The sequence below is a fragment of the Clarias gariepinus genome, chromosome 25, assembly GCF_024256425.1.
Source record: "Clarias gariepinus isolate MV-2021 ecotype Netherlands chromosome 25, CGAR_prim_01v2, whole genome shotgun sequence".
NCBI classification, from domain to species: domain Eukaryota; kingdom Metazoa; phylum Chordata; class Actinopteri; order Siluriformes; family Clariidae; genus Clarias; species Clarias gariepinus.
Genome location: NC_071124.1, coordinates 22,980,231 through 22,995,432, shown reverse-complemented (window position 1 = coordinate 22,995,432; position 15,202 = coordinate 22,980,231). Strand labels below are relative to the sequence as shown.

The following is a 15,202-nucleotide window of genomic DNA, read 5'->3' as shown; positions in this document are numbered from 1 at the left end:
TACTTCTCATCCCTCCCCTTGGAGAGAGCTCGGCCAATCAGCTCTCTCTAGACCTCCGGCTGCAAGAGGTTACAGCTTTACCCAGGAATCGAACTCGTGATCTCCGGATAATAGGGCAGGTGCTATCTTTATCATTGCGCCATTCGTCACTCAACAGTCGATCCCTCCGCAGTCGCTTGTTTTTTTACTCTTTTGCTTGTCATAGGAACCTTGCAGCTTCATCTCTGACACTGGAGACTCATTCCATAAATATGAAATAAAAAAAAGTTTTCTCTATATCAATGATTAGACCCTGTAAATAGGCTGCTACAGAAACAGTAACATATTCCTCAGACTCCAATAATGCAATAACAACGATCTGCTTTGTCTTCCAGCCAGAACTACAATCAGAGCTGCTGTTAAAGGAAATTAATCAACGTTTTTTCACCTTCTAAATCAAGCACACTGTGGTTCAGTATATTCCCGCCAAAAGAAATTCATGGGATTGTGCCGCTGTATATTAACATGGCAGGTGCGTGCCGCGTCGCGATGTGAATATCAACCCTGGAACATTGATTTTTTTTATCAGGAAATCTTTACACCCGTAGTAAAACAGAGTTGGTGATTGATATTCCACGCTCATATCTGATGCGTAGGGCTGTTTTATTTTTTTTATAGAGGGACCGTGGCAGAGTGCTGATAATTGGATCACGCTGGGCTCTTTAATATTGCAGGGAAACTGGAATCATGCACAGAGAGAGCGTGCGGAGAGGAGAAGGGCACAGAGCTCAAAGTACTGGGGGAAAATGGGTTCAACTTGTAAATGCTTATTAATTTCCTGAGACATTTCGACTCTTTGATAAAGTTTGTTAGTTCATTTTACCTCAATTATCTTTTTCTTTCATGAATTACATTAGCATTAGCATTTCAATTGTATTTAATTTCCACTAGTATGATCTGGTTTATACCTAATTTTTAATTTGCCATGATCCTTTATTCAGAAAATAAACTACGAACGGCGTTCAAGTCAAACCGGGACTTGTGCATAGTACAATGATGAGACTCTTAACATTTAGACAGTGAGAAGGTTCTAAAAAAACACCATACATCCATGAATAAAGGACACATGTGTCTGGGAGAACTGTACACACAATCATTCATCATCACCACTTGCACCTTACAGGAACTCGGCTGGGTTCCCGCTGCATCCCCCGTACATGCCTGACCTCGCTCCAAGACATTTCCACATGTTTGAGCCATTAAAGGAGTTCCTGGGAGGCCAGTGTTTCAGATGTGCAGCGGGCAGTCCGATCATAGTTTCTACCTTGAGGGTTTTCAAGCACTAGTGAAACGCTGTAGTGTAGCAGTGGATTATAAAGAGAAATAAAGGGAGTCGCAGGACTGTTTTTCTGTTGTTCTTTAAAATAAAATAAAAAGGGGTGGGGCTTATCAGCTCCTGCTCAAGGTGGGGGTGGAGCCTGTTTCTGGCAGAAACAGAAAGACCTAAAAGCACCAGAACGCAATGGACTGAAGTGGACAGCAATCTAAATTCAAAAGTTTACCTTTTGTAGACAATTTGGAAAATTGTTATTTTGGAAATTTATCAATCGGACTTATACCAAGGATTGAACTACACCTGAATCTTCTAAAACTGAATTTGAAACCTGGTCCACAGATTCAAATCATGGAATCAGTTTTATATCTGATGTAACTTAACTATACTTAGGAATGCAAATAGAAGCAAAAATATTTAAATTGTTATGGCACATTTGTCTTTTTATATCTCCAGTGCAATAATAGACATCAAACCTTTTCCCTAAGAGCACTGAAATTATCAGCTCTACTTTAAACCCCCCAAAAATAAGACAAATTGGCCTTTTACGGACATAAGAAAAAACATCTTTGGGATCTTGGTGAAATTTTAATCTAATCGAAAAAGAGCATCTTCGTAAAAAAAAAAAATAATAAAAAAAGATACAGCTCTGCAATTTTGATAAAATCATAACTTAACAGCTGTTGTAGTTTATGCTTGTGATTGCTTTGTGTTCAACATTTTTTCTACCATCTGTTCTCTCTATCTCTCTTTCACACACACATACACACACAGACACACACACACACACAAAATGATGAGAGAGAATTTTAGATGAGAGGAAGCATTAGCTGATCTACGGTCTATAACCTTTGAAGTGATAATGGAGCTCTGCATTTCGTTTTGCCTAAGCGCTGAGCACATCTGCTCTTTTCTTTCCTCTTCTTTTTTTTTTAACCGGTTAATGGTGACCATCCTGCGGTCCAGCTGGACAAACAGGTCTATAATCATCATGTTATATGACATGTCCTATCCTGCTGGCCTTCAGCTCTCTCTGATGGACCTGCAGTGGATGCTCCAGCTTCTGATCGGCTGATCGTACCGTCTCGTTGGGAGAAAGGTTGGCTGGAGCCTGGCCTTTACTCTCGGAGTCCTCCAGCCAGTTCCGTCGAGCGAGCTCCTCCAGCTCGGCCTGCATCTTATCCCAGAACTCAGTGTCTGACTGGAGAGTAAAAGGAAAAAAGAAAAGAAAAGAGGGAGTAAAACATTATCTGTGTTCAGGTTCAATACAATTGTTCAGGTTACACAACCACAAGTGAATTCCGGTTCACGTACTGTAATTCTTCAGGTGTTCAATTATTATTTCTAAAGTTTTTCATTTTAACATTTATTATGTTTATTTATATTTTATAAATATATAGCAAATTTGCGTTATCCTTTAATATCTTCCAGCCATTCATTGCCTATATGTCTTATCCTATGTAGGGTCACAAGAGAAGCCTGGAGCCTACTGTATGCCTGGGATGTCATTGCACACACACACACACACACACTGTCTCGCACCCAGTTACACACTAGGGACACTAATCTGTCTACAGCACTTATCCATGGACTGCTGGATTAAAACAGTGTACCTGGGGGAAGCCCACCAAAAACAGTGAGAACATGCAAACTGAATACACACACACACACACACACACACAAGACCGGAGCTGAGATTCGAACCCCCAACCCAGAGGTGCGAAGTGGCAATGCTTACCCCACATCTATGTGTGACCTTTATTATTTATTATATAAAATTGCACGAAAATAGTAAAATTAATACTAAAATTCAATTTATGAATTGCAAGAAAGGATAAAAAACTTGACTTGCATGTTATCATTATCTCTATTGACCTTAGATTACGAGCATAATTAATTCCGGAAGCAGGCTTGTATTCCAAAACACTCGTAGACCAAATTGGAGTTTCCCATAAGACATAATGGAAACTCAAATTATCCGTTCCATTTTTCCACAAAAAAATACAAAATATAAAGTAAAAGTAAAAAAATTAACCTGCACTTTACCTTTAAAAAGAATTGCTACAGAGCAGTGTTTCTGTGTAGAGCAGAGAGAAAGAGTGTGTGTGTGTTTCTGTGAAGGCAAAAGTAGGAGGGGTCTGTGTGTGTGTGTGTGTGGCACGGTGATACATGATACTCGCTGCTCGTAAACCAAGACTTGCTCATTTGCTCTCAAGTCAAAATTTGTTAAAAATCTTTGCTTGTCTTGTGGAACACTCACAAACTGTGTTACTCGTAATCTGAGGTTCCACTGTAAGCATGAACATTTTTTACATTTTACAATTTTAACTTTTTTTTTTTTTTACTCTAGAAACTGCTAAATTGATCTGAAATCTGTTACTTTTTAATGGTCATATTTATTATTTTTTCTTTATTTATTACATATAAACATAAAGCAAAAGCAAAAAGACAATATTATTTTCTTTCACTGGTGTCTAAACGCAACACCAATGTACTGATTTCATTCATGTTTCTATGAAATAAATAAAGAAAAAATAAATAAATATGACCATAAAACTTTGAGGCCTTGTACCTCCAGGGTCGAGGGTTCGATTCCCACCATGGGGTCCGTGTGCGTGGAGTTTGTATGTTATCCCTGTGCTTGGTCAGTTTCCTCCAGGTACATCCGGTTTCCTCCCACAGTCCAAACACATGCAGATTAGATATACTTGCCGTTTCCAAGTGTTTGTGTGTGTGTGTGTGTGTGTGTGTGTGTGTGTATGGATTGGCACCCTGTCAAGGGAATATGCCGCCCCGTGCACAAAGAAACCTGGGATCTGCTACGGAAAATAAATAAATGAAATCTTTACCTGTTTATATAAAGATAAAATGACGGAGACATGAACCAGACAAGCAAACAAACCTGCACGTCTTTTTCATTTTCCACCTTTTCCTTACTGTATGTTCAGTTTGAGCCGCACGCTGGTGGAACTGATAAAGTGTCATTGTTGGTAAAAAACCTTGCCATTCTCATTATGCAACACTGACACCTGTGATAAATTTGTGTCTGGTCCACACTGTCCTTTGCACTGTCTTTTGCTTTAACCAAACCCCGGGCCTCCCTCATGTACACAGCATTAGATCTGTGTTACTGCAGTGACGCTGGTCATTAGCGCGGGTTTGGGCTGCAAGGTGAAAAGCTCAGAGATCATTTCAGGTTATAGAGAGGACGAGATCCGATATCAGATTTAGGGCTGGATTGCAAAACTAATTCTCAGATTTCATACCGTGTGTGTGTGTGTGTGTGAGATGGCTCAGTCCAGATTCATTATAGTTTATAACCTGAGCTATTTACAGTCATTTACTGACTATAGATAGATATACTGTAGCCTGTGAGTGCTGGGAATGAGGTTTATCATTACCAATGACCCTGCATGCATAGTGTGTGTGTGTGTGTGTGTGTGTGTTTGTGTGTATGGCATATACACATATTTAGCTCTTTGTGAGGACCAAAATGATAAAACAGCTTCAACATTGAAATCCTAAAACAGCTTCAATCCCCCGACAGCCCCCCCGCCCCCCCCAAAAAAAAAAAGGGGGAAAAAAAGTAAAACTCGTGAATAATTCTCTACACATCTTCCCCCAAAGAGATTATTAGACTGCTCCGGCTCATTCGAAATGCTGCCATGAAGAATGTCAAGCCCTTTTTATGAAAAAGGATCACGGACAGGGGAAGACCGATCGGTGTGAGGCAAACAATGTCAAGGAACGAGCACAGAACCTCGAAACTCTGGTTACTTACAGAATTCATCTTAAATTTGACATGATGCGTGTTTTAAAGTGCTGAAGCCGTAAAACCGTGTGGCTTTGCGTGCGTGTTTTCTCGTTTATGCGTCTATGTCTGGTCTGGGTTCTCCGGTTTCCTCCTACTTTGCAAAAAAAAATAAATAGTGAATTTAAGTACTTGCTATCATTATGAATAGTTTTGAAGCCTAAAGTCGGCACTGATTTTAAGGATCATGTAAAAAAAACCTAAAGGTTCTGAGAGCAGAAGGTTGAGCGTAAGACGAGAGGAAAGAAGAGAAGGAGAATAAGGACGCTAACGCGAATCTGTCAACCTTCACAGCGTCTCCCTGAATGGCAGAAGCTCTGGCGACTTCATCATCCGCTCACGTGTCATCAGTCTAGACGAGCGTCTGAACCTTCCCTAAAAAATCACTTTATTTCAGTGAAGTCACAAAAAAATAATATATATATATATATATATATATATATATATATATATATATATTTATTTATTTATTTATTTATTTATAGAAATAACAATAGGAGTTCAAGCCAAAGCAGGACTTTTTATTTCCCATTTTAACATCAGAGGAATTCGTCCTTTTCTGTCCACACAGCCCACTCAGGTGCTCGTTCAGTTCCTCGTTATTTCAAGACTGTGCACCGTTCGTCCTCTGCAGCTGATCCTGAATGCAGCTGCACGACTTGTTTTCACCCTTCCCCAGTTCTCCCACACCACAGCACTACTCCGCTCCCTCCACTGGCTTCCTGTAGCTGCCCGCATCAAATACAAAACAGTGACGCTTGCCTACAGAGCTTAAAATGGCCCAGAACCCACTTACCTCAAATAACTTCTCACACCCCGTACTGCACCATGTTCCCTCCAATCTAAGACTTTCTGTGCATCTAGACTTTCGGTCCTGGCACCTACAGTAGGTGGTGGAATGAACTTCTTCAGGATGTCCTGTGGATGACTGCAGAGTCACCGGCAAACCTTAAGCAATGACTACAGACCTGTGTGTCCCTCCACGAACCGACCCAAAAAAAGAAATCTTTCCCGACAATGTTTGACTGACTGAACTCATAGTTTTGTCTATATTTAATGATGAAAATTTTTAAAGCACTTATGTAACTCGCTCTGGATAAGACCATCTTGTCAAACGCCTAATTGTAAATGTTATTAAACGAGATTAAAACACTCTTTATTTCTCTATATAAGCTCTACACTAATGCACTCATCCCAGTCTTTCACTAGTAGACCACTCAGTACACCAGAGCCACGATCGGACTACCTGCTTTATTCACTTCGGAAACACCGGCCTCCCAGGAACTCCTTCAATGGCCGAAATATATGGAAATCGTTTGGAGCGAGGTCAGGATTTGGTGATAACTCCTAGACGAGTTCCTGTAATGTGCAAGTGGTGACAGACGCGTCTCTTCCACAAGTTGGCAAGTTATGCAGCGATTTTTAAATGCCCACATGGGCAAAATGTTTGCACCGTTCAAATGTTTTATTGCAGCTAAGCGTCTTATACCCATACCCATACCCATACACATACATATATCACCATACTGTGCTTGAAGTCTTCTGTGAATGACATTATAGTCAATTTTATTTGTTTATTCACCAAAAAAAATAAATTACGTCACAACTCCTGGTTTGACTTGGAACTTGGAGTAATTTTTTGTGTTGAATAACCAGTAGCTGTGATGCTAACACCCGCTAAGTACGTCGCTGGGCCCTTGATTAAGTCTAAAAAGATTTACCTGTGACAGTTTGAGATATGTTGCACAACCCTGAAGGTATGTCCAAAAAGTTCAGAAATCCTCACAACAAAACACAGATGAACTAGCTTAAGACAAACTTAAAAACTTAAAAAGGTTTTAAACATGATCGATGATGTCGTCTATGATGAGAAATCTTTTTAATCACATCTACACCCCAGAATCCTGTCTCAGAATTAAACTCCCAGGACGTAGCTGAATAAAGCTGAATAAGATGTTCCCTGTTTTCTTCACACACCTATGACATGCTGGACTTTACCAACACGAAATCAGTGACTCTGTTTTCTGCCCCGCGGAGTACAGATGACTGGTCTTCTATCTTTTTGCTCTCTTTTTGATGAAAGGCTTCACGCAGTGGCGGTGGCACGACCATCCCTCATCTGAGTCATTGGTCTCTGCTCGAGTGCACTCAGGCTCCCGTCATGGATGTTTAACCTTCACTACCTGTTCAGATCACAACCCGGAGCAGGAGTTCCAATAAATCCAAGTCTTCTCAGTGATGATCGATAAACACACAACTTCTCAAACAGGAATCTCTTCTGATGTCAGGCGTGTCTGTGTGTGTCCATGTGTGTGAGACTGTAGCAGCCAATATCACCAATTATATCTCAGCATTATTCTGCACATACAGCAGTTTCATGAAACTGTTCTACAGCTCGAAACAAGTCATGATCCGAGCACAAGAGGTCTTTTACTATTGTTTCAACACACTAAAGTTAAACTTTCTCTTTGTTCAGACTTGAATAATGGTTTCAGTTTAACAGTTTAATGTAAAATAAATAAAAACAAAGGTCTAGAAATGTATTACATGCTCTTCATCGTGCTAAATTGAAAGTGACATTTACGTTTTGTAAAATCGCACAGCGTGTGCAAAATGAACTGATTTGCATTTTCTCTACTTTTTCAGCTAAAAACACCACAACCTGCATAAAACATTGATCCACTGTAAATATTTTGTATTTGCACATTTTTAAACAACTGAATTTTTGGTGAATTAGAATTCAAAAGCTTATGGTGTGATTTTAGATGAAGGGAAAATCATATCCATCTCAATTCATGTTAGATTTGTCTGTCTGCCTTATAAGTGACCTTTGTGATTGAATTTATTATTAAATATAATCAACTTTTTTGGTCGTTTCGATTAATTAAAACAATGGATCAGAGTTTGATTCAGAATCATTTTGGACTTTTTTAATTATTTAGGTAAACTTACAAAAGTTAACGTACAGCGGTACCTCTGCATAAGAATTTAATCTATTCCGGAGGCGAGTACTTTAAGTGAAATTTCGTATTGCAAAACGCATTGTCCCATGGGAAATGATGTAAATGCAGATAATCCGTTCCAGCCACCCAAAAATATTACCAATATTACCAATTTCCAACACTATATTCATATTTTCCTATATAATAACAATTAAAAAAAATTTAAAAGACATGTAAATGAAAGTAAAATATAAAAAAGGCCTTAAATCTCATTTAATCCTAATTTATGATGCCTCTTGGCACCGGCTGCTTTAAAAACCAAACTGAAAGCGGCACCTTTTTCTTCTTGCTACCGTCCCTGATAAAATTTTCCCGACCCATGATGCTACAGTAAGTCTTCACTAAATCGTACACAAAATGCAAAAAAAAACATGCAACCAAAAAAATATGTAGATTTACTTCGCTTGGCTTTCAACTGACGCGAACAAGTTTTAAACAGCTTTCAGACTTACGCACAACGTAGACACAAGTCGGCGTTTGGTTCGACTCGGTTCAGTTACTCGAATGGCAAAAATGCTTTGCGTGGGAAATTGCTTGCAAAATTGTAGTTCTTAAGACAATTATGCATTCCTTAAAAATACACGAAGCATTTGCAGAACATAGAACCGCTTCCATCTTCAGCAAATACTCACGTTTTGCAAAAGTATTGCTTCATCTTCTTCTTTTGAGTTTATGATCAGTTGGAGCAATACCGCCACCTAATGTACTAAAGAGTAAAGCTAAAACATTGAAACATTTCAATGATTATTAAATGATTTAAGAAGATTTTAATTACTTCAAAACCTGTAAGAAATATAACCCAAACTTGCAATGACCAAACATCGAATCGACATCCTGCCTCTTCTCTACGCATACGGTTTATTTTTAAGTGTTTGTTTTTACACATTTAGCAGTAAATTAACTTTTATATTTAAAGTTTATATTTTATTTAAATTATTTCTACAGAGCTATTATTTACAAATGGGTATCATCATCATCATCATCACCATTGTTCTTTCAAACCTTATACCAAAGGAAACTCAGCACACATCATATCTTGGACTTAAACCCAAAAACCAGTAACCAGGACCTATAAATCATACTTCCAGAACATTGTTCTATCAAATCCAACATGATGTAAAAATTTGAATGAATCAGCAGGAAAAAATAGCCACGGGGAAGGAAAGCTGACTCGGAGGAACCCTGAACAGCGTATCCGTATCAACTCCTCTGTACCTTTGTGCTTCTGTTAAATATAGCAACTAAGTCGCGCTAACATCTCCGCTCCTCTACGTACAGCTCTGGAAGGCTTAAAGACGGCTGTAATACAAACCTCTGGTGTGGTAAGCAGCGAGCATAACGCTGACGATCCTGATCCTAGACTAGCTGACGTCGTCATAAATAAAATGCTACGCCTAAAAATACCGCGACTGTGCAGGTATGGCTTCCCGGACCGGACTGAAATCCGGAATTAAAAGGGCACGGATATAGTAACTGGTACAGCGCAGTACAGACAACATACAGTACCGTGAGTGGTCAGTTTATCAGAGACACACCAGATCGGTGACGCTGTCGGTGTTTAATTACTCACTGTAATTACTAGCCTGGATGATGCGCTGGAGAAAGTTTTGCCGCCCCCTGCGATCAAGGTGACAGTATTAGAGTAGGATCAGAGGATTATTATGAGAGTGGATTATTTGATTTTCAGGACCTGGGACCCTGGAGCGGCGAGACAGTCTGATAGCATGAAACAGCAGGATAATCGCCATTATTTTGCAATAGAAAGTACAAAATACCCATGATGCACTTGGAGAAAATAAGGAGATTATTACATGATCATATTGTTCAGTTCTAATCTGCGTGGGTGTAAGTTTTCCGTTCATTATTGAGTTTGTTAGGGGAAATCTGGAACTTTGTGTGTGTGTGTGTGTGTGTACTGCCTCTCACCTCTACAGCAGCTTTGGCTCGCACAAACTCCTCCTCCAGAGAGTGCTGCCTGCCGTACAGAGAGCTTCCCAGTCTCAGCTTGGGACGCTGTGCACACAGATGGTTCCACACACACACACACACACACACACACACACACACACACACACATACATACAAGGTCAGTCAGCAGTCTCGACCCTGTAAGACTATCTAGATCCTCAGGTACCTTCTGATGAATCTGCGGTATAAAAGTTGGAGGACAAGTCAGGAGTTTGTAGCTCGCTCTTATTACCTATTCTTAAGGGAAAAGTAGGGTCACATTTATACTTCTAAACTCCGAGTCCAACTTTTAAGCGAGAGAGAGAGAGACTGAGACAGAAAGACAGCCAGGGAGACACAGGACAGGAATATTTCCACGTAGACGTCTTTAATGTTTTAAGATTTAAAACCATTACCATAAAAGTTTCTGACCGTGTACGTGACTTCATTCTATTGAAAAAAAGGCAAAAGAAATCCGTAACAGTGTGTGCTTTAACGAGATAATAATCAACCCAAGGCTTAATCAGGAATCAGCAGTAAAGGTTTTTATTTTTAAAGAACACATACTGGATTTATGGCTTTCGTGGTTACGTTGTGGAGCATCCAGGCAACAAGTGAGCTCCTGTATCCCTTACGTTATCACAGCACTGAACACACACACACACACACACACACACACACACACTCAACAGGAATAATAATACAGTGGTACCTCGGCATACAAATTTAATCTGTTCTGGAGGCGAGTCCTAAAGGTGAAAATATCATATTGTGAAACGCATTTCCCCATGGGGAATAATGTAACCGCAATAATCCGTTTCAGCCACCCAAAAATATTACCAATATTACTAATTTCTAACACTGTACAGTGGAACCTTGGATTACAAGCATAATTTGTTCCGAAAGTGGGCTCATATTCCAAAATAATTTTCCCAGAAGAAATAATGGAAACTTAAATTATTCGTTCCACAGCACAAAAAAGTAAATACAAAAAATAATTAATACAAAATATAAAGTAAAAATAAAACTAATTAAGCTGCACTTTATCTTAAAAAAAAAAATAAAAATAATTCCTGACAGATAAGTATTTCCGTTTGTGCGTGCAGGCGCTGTGTGTGTGTGTGTGTGTGTGTGTGTGTGTGTGTCTGTGTTTGTGTGAATCTAAAGTAAGCTTCCCTTTTCCCCTACTTGTCTTACATAGTTACCCTTCCTTCACTCTTTTCACACACACGCGCACACACAACGAAAAAGCTGGTTTATCGAGAAAATAAACAAGAAATCTCTCTAATGACACTCGATTGAGCGACACACTAACGAAATCACTGCTGTAAAGTAAAAATAAAACAAATTAACCTGCACTTTGCCTTGGAAAAGAATCACAACAGAGTAGTGTTTCTGTGTAGAGCAGAGAGAAAGAGAGAGTGTGTGTGTGTGTGTGCATCTGTAAAGGCGAAAGTAGGATGGGTCTGTGTGGCATGGTGTACAATGAGAGAGAAAATCTTTAACTTTTCTAAAGACACATGCTTTTGCTTTACACGCGCACTGCGTAATACATGATACTCTGTACTCATAAACCAAGACTTGTTCGTTTTTCAAGTCAAAATTTATTTCAAGTCAAAAATATTTGCTTGTCTTGCAGAACACTTACAAACCGCGTTACTCGCAATCCAAGGTTTCACTGTAATCATATTTTTGCATATGATAACAATTAAAACATTTAGAAAAGACATGTAAATGAAGTAAAATATGAAATAAATAGACATTAAACCTCACTTAATCGTAATTTATGATTCCTCTTGGCACCAGCTGCTTTACAAACCAAACTCAAAGCAGCTTCCTTTTTCTTCTTGCTACCGTCCTTGCTAATATTCTTGGGACCCATGGTGCTAACGTCTTCACTAAATCTTGCACAAAACGGAAAAAATGTAAAAAAAAAAAAGATTTTTTTATTTGGTTAGCTTAGTTTTCCCATCACGCAAACAACTTTTGATTGGCTACTGGACATACAGTATGTGGTCACGTATATGGTCGCTATTTTAAACGTTTAATTCTTAAGATGAAAAGGTGGGTGTTGTATGCTGAGGTTCCACTGTATTGCAATGTTTTATTTTCTTGGGATTTTTCCTCATTTTCTCTCTAATTTATTAGTAACCAATTCCCACCCGTCATCAAGGATTTTACCCGTACCTGTGGTGTAGGCCCAGGGTCAGACTCCATGCTCATGCTCATCTCCAGCGAGTGTTTGTTCGAGAGGCTGCTTCTAAAGTCGGCAGACCTGCAACGAGAAATAAAGCATGCAACGTGATTAAATGTCTTTTTAGACCTAATAGATGGTTGAAAAAAAAGGCGAGCAGCTTCAGACGCGGGTCAAGGTTCATCGCCGGGGTCAGAATGTCTGAAATGAAGCAACTCCTCCTTGGTAGGTTTTCAAATCAGATGTATGATTATCATAGTGATTATAGTGCCGCTTTAAAACATTACAAACTGCACTTGGAAGAGATAACAGAAGCGCACACGTGTTATCATCCACACCGTACCAGAGCAGCTCGCTGGACGAGTGATGAGAGGTGCACCGCTTCCTCTCGTACCGCCATTTCCTCGCACCGTCCCAGGCGCTGTCTGGGTGGAGACTCACTTCGTCCCATCTGTCCCGGGGTGAGCTGCTTACTACACAGAAAGACAAACAGGGTGTGGATTTAAAGCTAGGGGTTTACCTTCTGCACAAGATGAATTTGATTTAGTAATTGTTCTATTGTTCTATAACTAATCCCTGGTTGATATGGTAAACTTAACAGTCATGGAAGAAGTCTCCAGTGCATGAAGCAAGTCTTAAGCATGAAGCAGCAGCACTTATCAACCTCAACAGAGAGAAAGAGAAGAACGAGCGTGATGCCGGATGTTTGTAAAGGTGGTTAATTTGACGTATAATGAGCTTAAACTGCATGCGGAACCTCATAACGCGTGTCTAGCGTCGCTCAAGACTTAACGGAGTGGTGCAGTGTGTTATTGGGAAGGTATTCATTCTGCGTAATCTGACATACTTTATACGCAGACATCCTACATGAAAGCAAAAAAACTCTTTAGTGCCGAAGTCTTTTCATTCGCGTGGTTCCTCAGACTCTGGGATCGCAGCGTAAAAACGCGAGGCCGTGCTATTCTTTGCAAAATTACAAAGCAGCACAATGCTTCTTTTAACCGTGTCTTTTATGATAAGGGGATGAGAATAGAGCTTAAGGCTTACTCTATAGAAAAATGGCTGGAATTCAGAAAGTGGAAGCAGTTTCTGAGTGCAACTTTAAGGTAGTGCAGTAAAATACACACCTGCAAGACATGAAGTTTACTGCTTTTTTACTAAACCTATGTAGAATTTGAAGTTTCGAGGCCACTTAATTTTCTTTCACCAGTGTATAAGATATAATCCAACACGTACAGTAAGCACTGAGTTATTTATAAAATACGAGGGTGAGTCAAAAATGATCCGCACTCTGGTTATAATAAAACTTATGAGCTTATAAGCGCCTTCCGTTCAACTCTACCGTCTCCTCGGTCACTGCTGTACAGGTGTGAGTGTGTTACATCAGGTCATTTGTAACCGCGGTGCGAGCAAAGATGGACGCCCCACTTGCAATTTGCACAAAAGAAAAGCAGCGTGCAGTGATTTATTGAAATTTTTTGTGGTCTGAGGGTGGTGTACCTGGTGCCAAAACAACTCAGAGAAAAGCATAAACAGAAGCGTTTGGATATCCGAAAATAAAATTCGGACTGAAACACTAAGGAAGGTGAAAGTTTCTTAAAGAAACTCATTTTTGGTGACGAGACACAGATTCATTACCACGAGCCTGAGAGTAAACAACAGAGTATGAACCAGAAAGTTCAAAAGTTGACTATCAGCTGGAAAAGTCTGGGATGCTCAGGGGCCAGAAATATTGGAACATTATCAGGAAAGAAGGGTTCAACAATTTACAGTGCTCGTTACATTGAGACACTTATTGAAGAGCTAAAGCCTAAACTTCGGATTAAAGCGCTATCCGAGGGCGTCGTGATCTCGCATGGTGATCGCGTCCGCACATTTCTGTCCACACTGTTGACACTCTGAGGTGTTAAAGCGTCCTCCCTACAGTCCTGATCTCACTCCGACTGTTGAAGAAGCGAAGACAGCGGTGCATTCGTAGCTCGGAGCTCACAAGCGTAGTGACGGATAGACAAAGTGTATTGAAAAGCAAGAATTTTTTGATTATGTCAAAAAAGTATGCATTTGTCTTTTCTAAAACAGCCAGAGTGCAAATAATTTTTAGATCATCTCTAAAAGATGGGCAACTGTATGGAAAATATGTTACCAGGAAAAAAAAAATAAATAATTACAAGAAAAGCATGGATTAAAATAAGCCCCCTAAGGGACCTCTTTAAATAATTCAAATAAGTGTAAACGCTTGCAGGAATAATTTCCAATTCGGCTAATGTGGCACTTCATGCTGATTAAAACAAACACCTTGGATGAAGGAATAAATGAATGACAGGTCGTTAGAGTACATCATCGCTTCTGTCCCAGGAATATCGCTTTAATAAACAGAATAGCTCAAACTGATGGTAATGAAACTGCAGCTGTGTTAAGAATTTTAAAGCGCATATGGTGTAAAATATTAAAAATGTCTAAGCCTGTTTATTAAACAGCCAGAAGTTGTTTTAAAGAAATATAATAAAAAAAAAAAAAACAAGACAGAAGGGTGATAAACACCTGATTAGACCCGTCACAGATTGGTCAGGCTGGGCCTGATTTAATTCCAATAAGCATGCTTGATTGACAGCTCTCTCTAGAATATGCTGAGTTTATGCAAATTTAACCACGCCCACTTTTTTCAAGTAAAATAAAAACAAACAGTAAACCATGTAAAAGGGAATAGACATAGACCTGATAAACAAATGATATTAACATATTTAAAATGCAATGCATATTTACAGTTGAGTGCAATAGTATGCACCCCCTTTAAACATTTCCATGTTTAGTTTTTTATGTTTTTGATTGTAAATGATGGATAAAAATTACAGGCTTCTCTCAATTTTAACATTATGTTGTGTAGATTCAAGACATACTGAATAATCCCAGTCCTGATTATTTCAAGTTCATACTGT

General features: G+C 39.3%; 1 protein-coding gene across 2 annotated transcripts in view; it reads right to left on the bottom strand.

Annotated features, from left to right (window-relative positions):
- Positions 1 to 15,202, bottom strand: part of pex5lb (peroxisomal biogenesis factor 5-like b) — a 52,996-nt gene that overhangs the window by 11,586 nt on the left and 26,208 nt on the right. For both annotated transcript variants that reach the window (XM_053486095.1, XM_053486096.1), the window contains 4 exons: positions 12,610 to 12,739; positions 12,260 to 12,347; positions 10,052 to 10,138; positions 2,394 to 2,513 (listed from right to left, as the gene is read on the bottom strand). In XM_053486095.1, the coding sequence (XP_053342070.1) occupies positions 2,394 to 2,513; positions 10,052 to 10,138; positions 12,260 to 12,347; positions 12,610 to 12,739 (425 nt within the window). The remainder of the gene's footprint in view (positions 1 to 2,393; positions 2,514 to 10,051; positions 10,139 to 12,259; positions 12,348 to 12,609; positions 12,740 to 15,202) is intronic.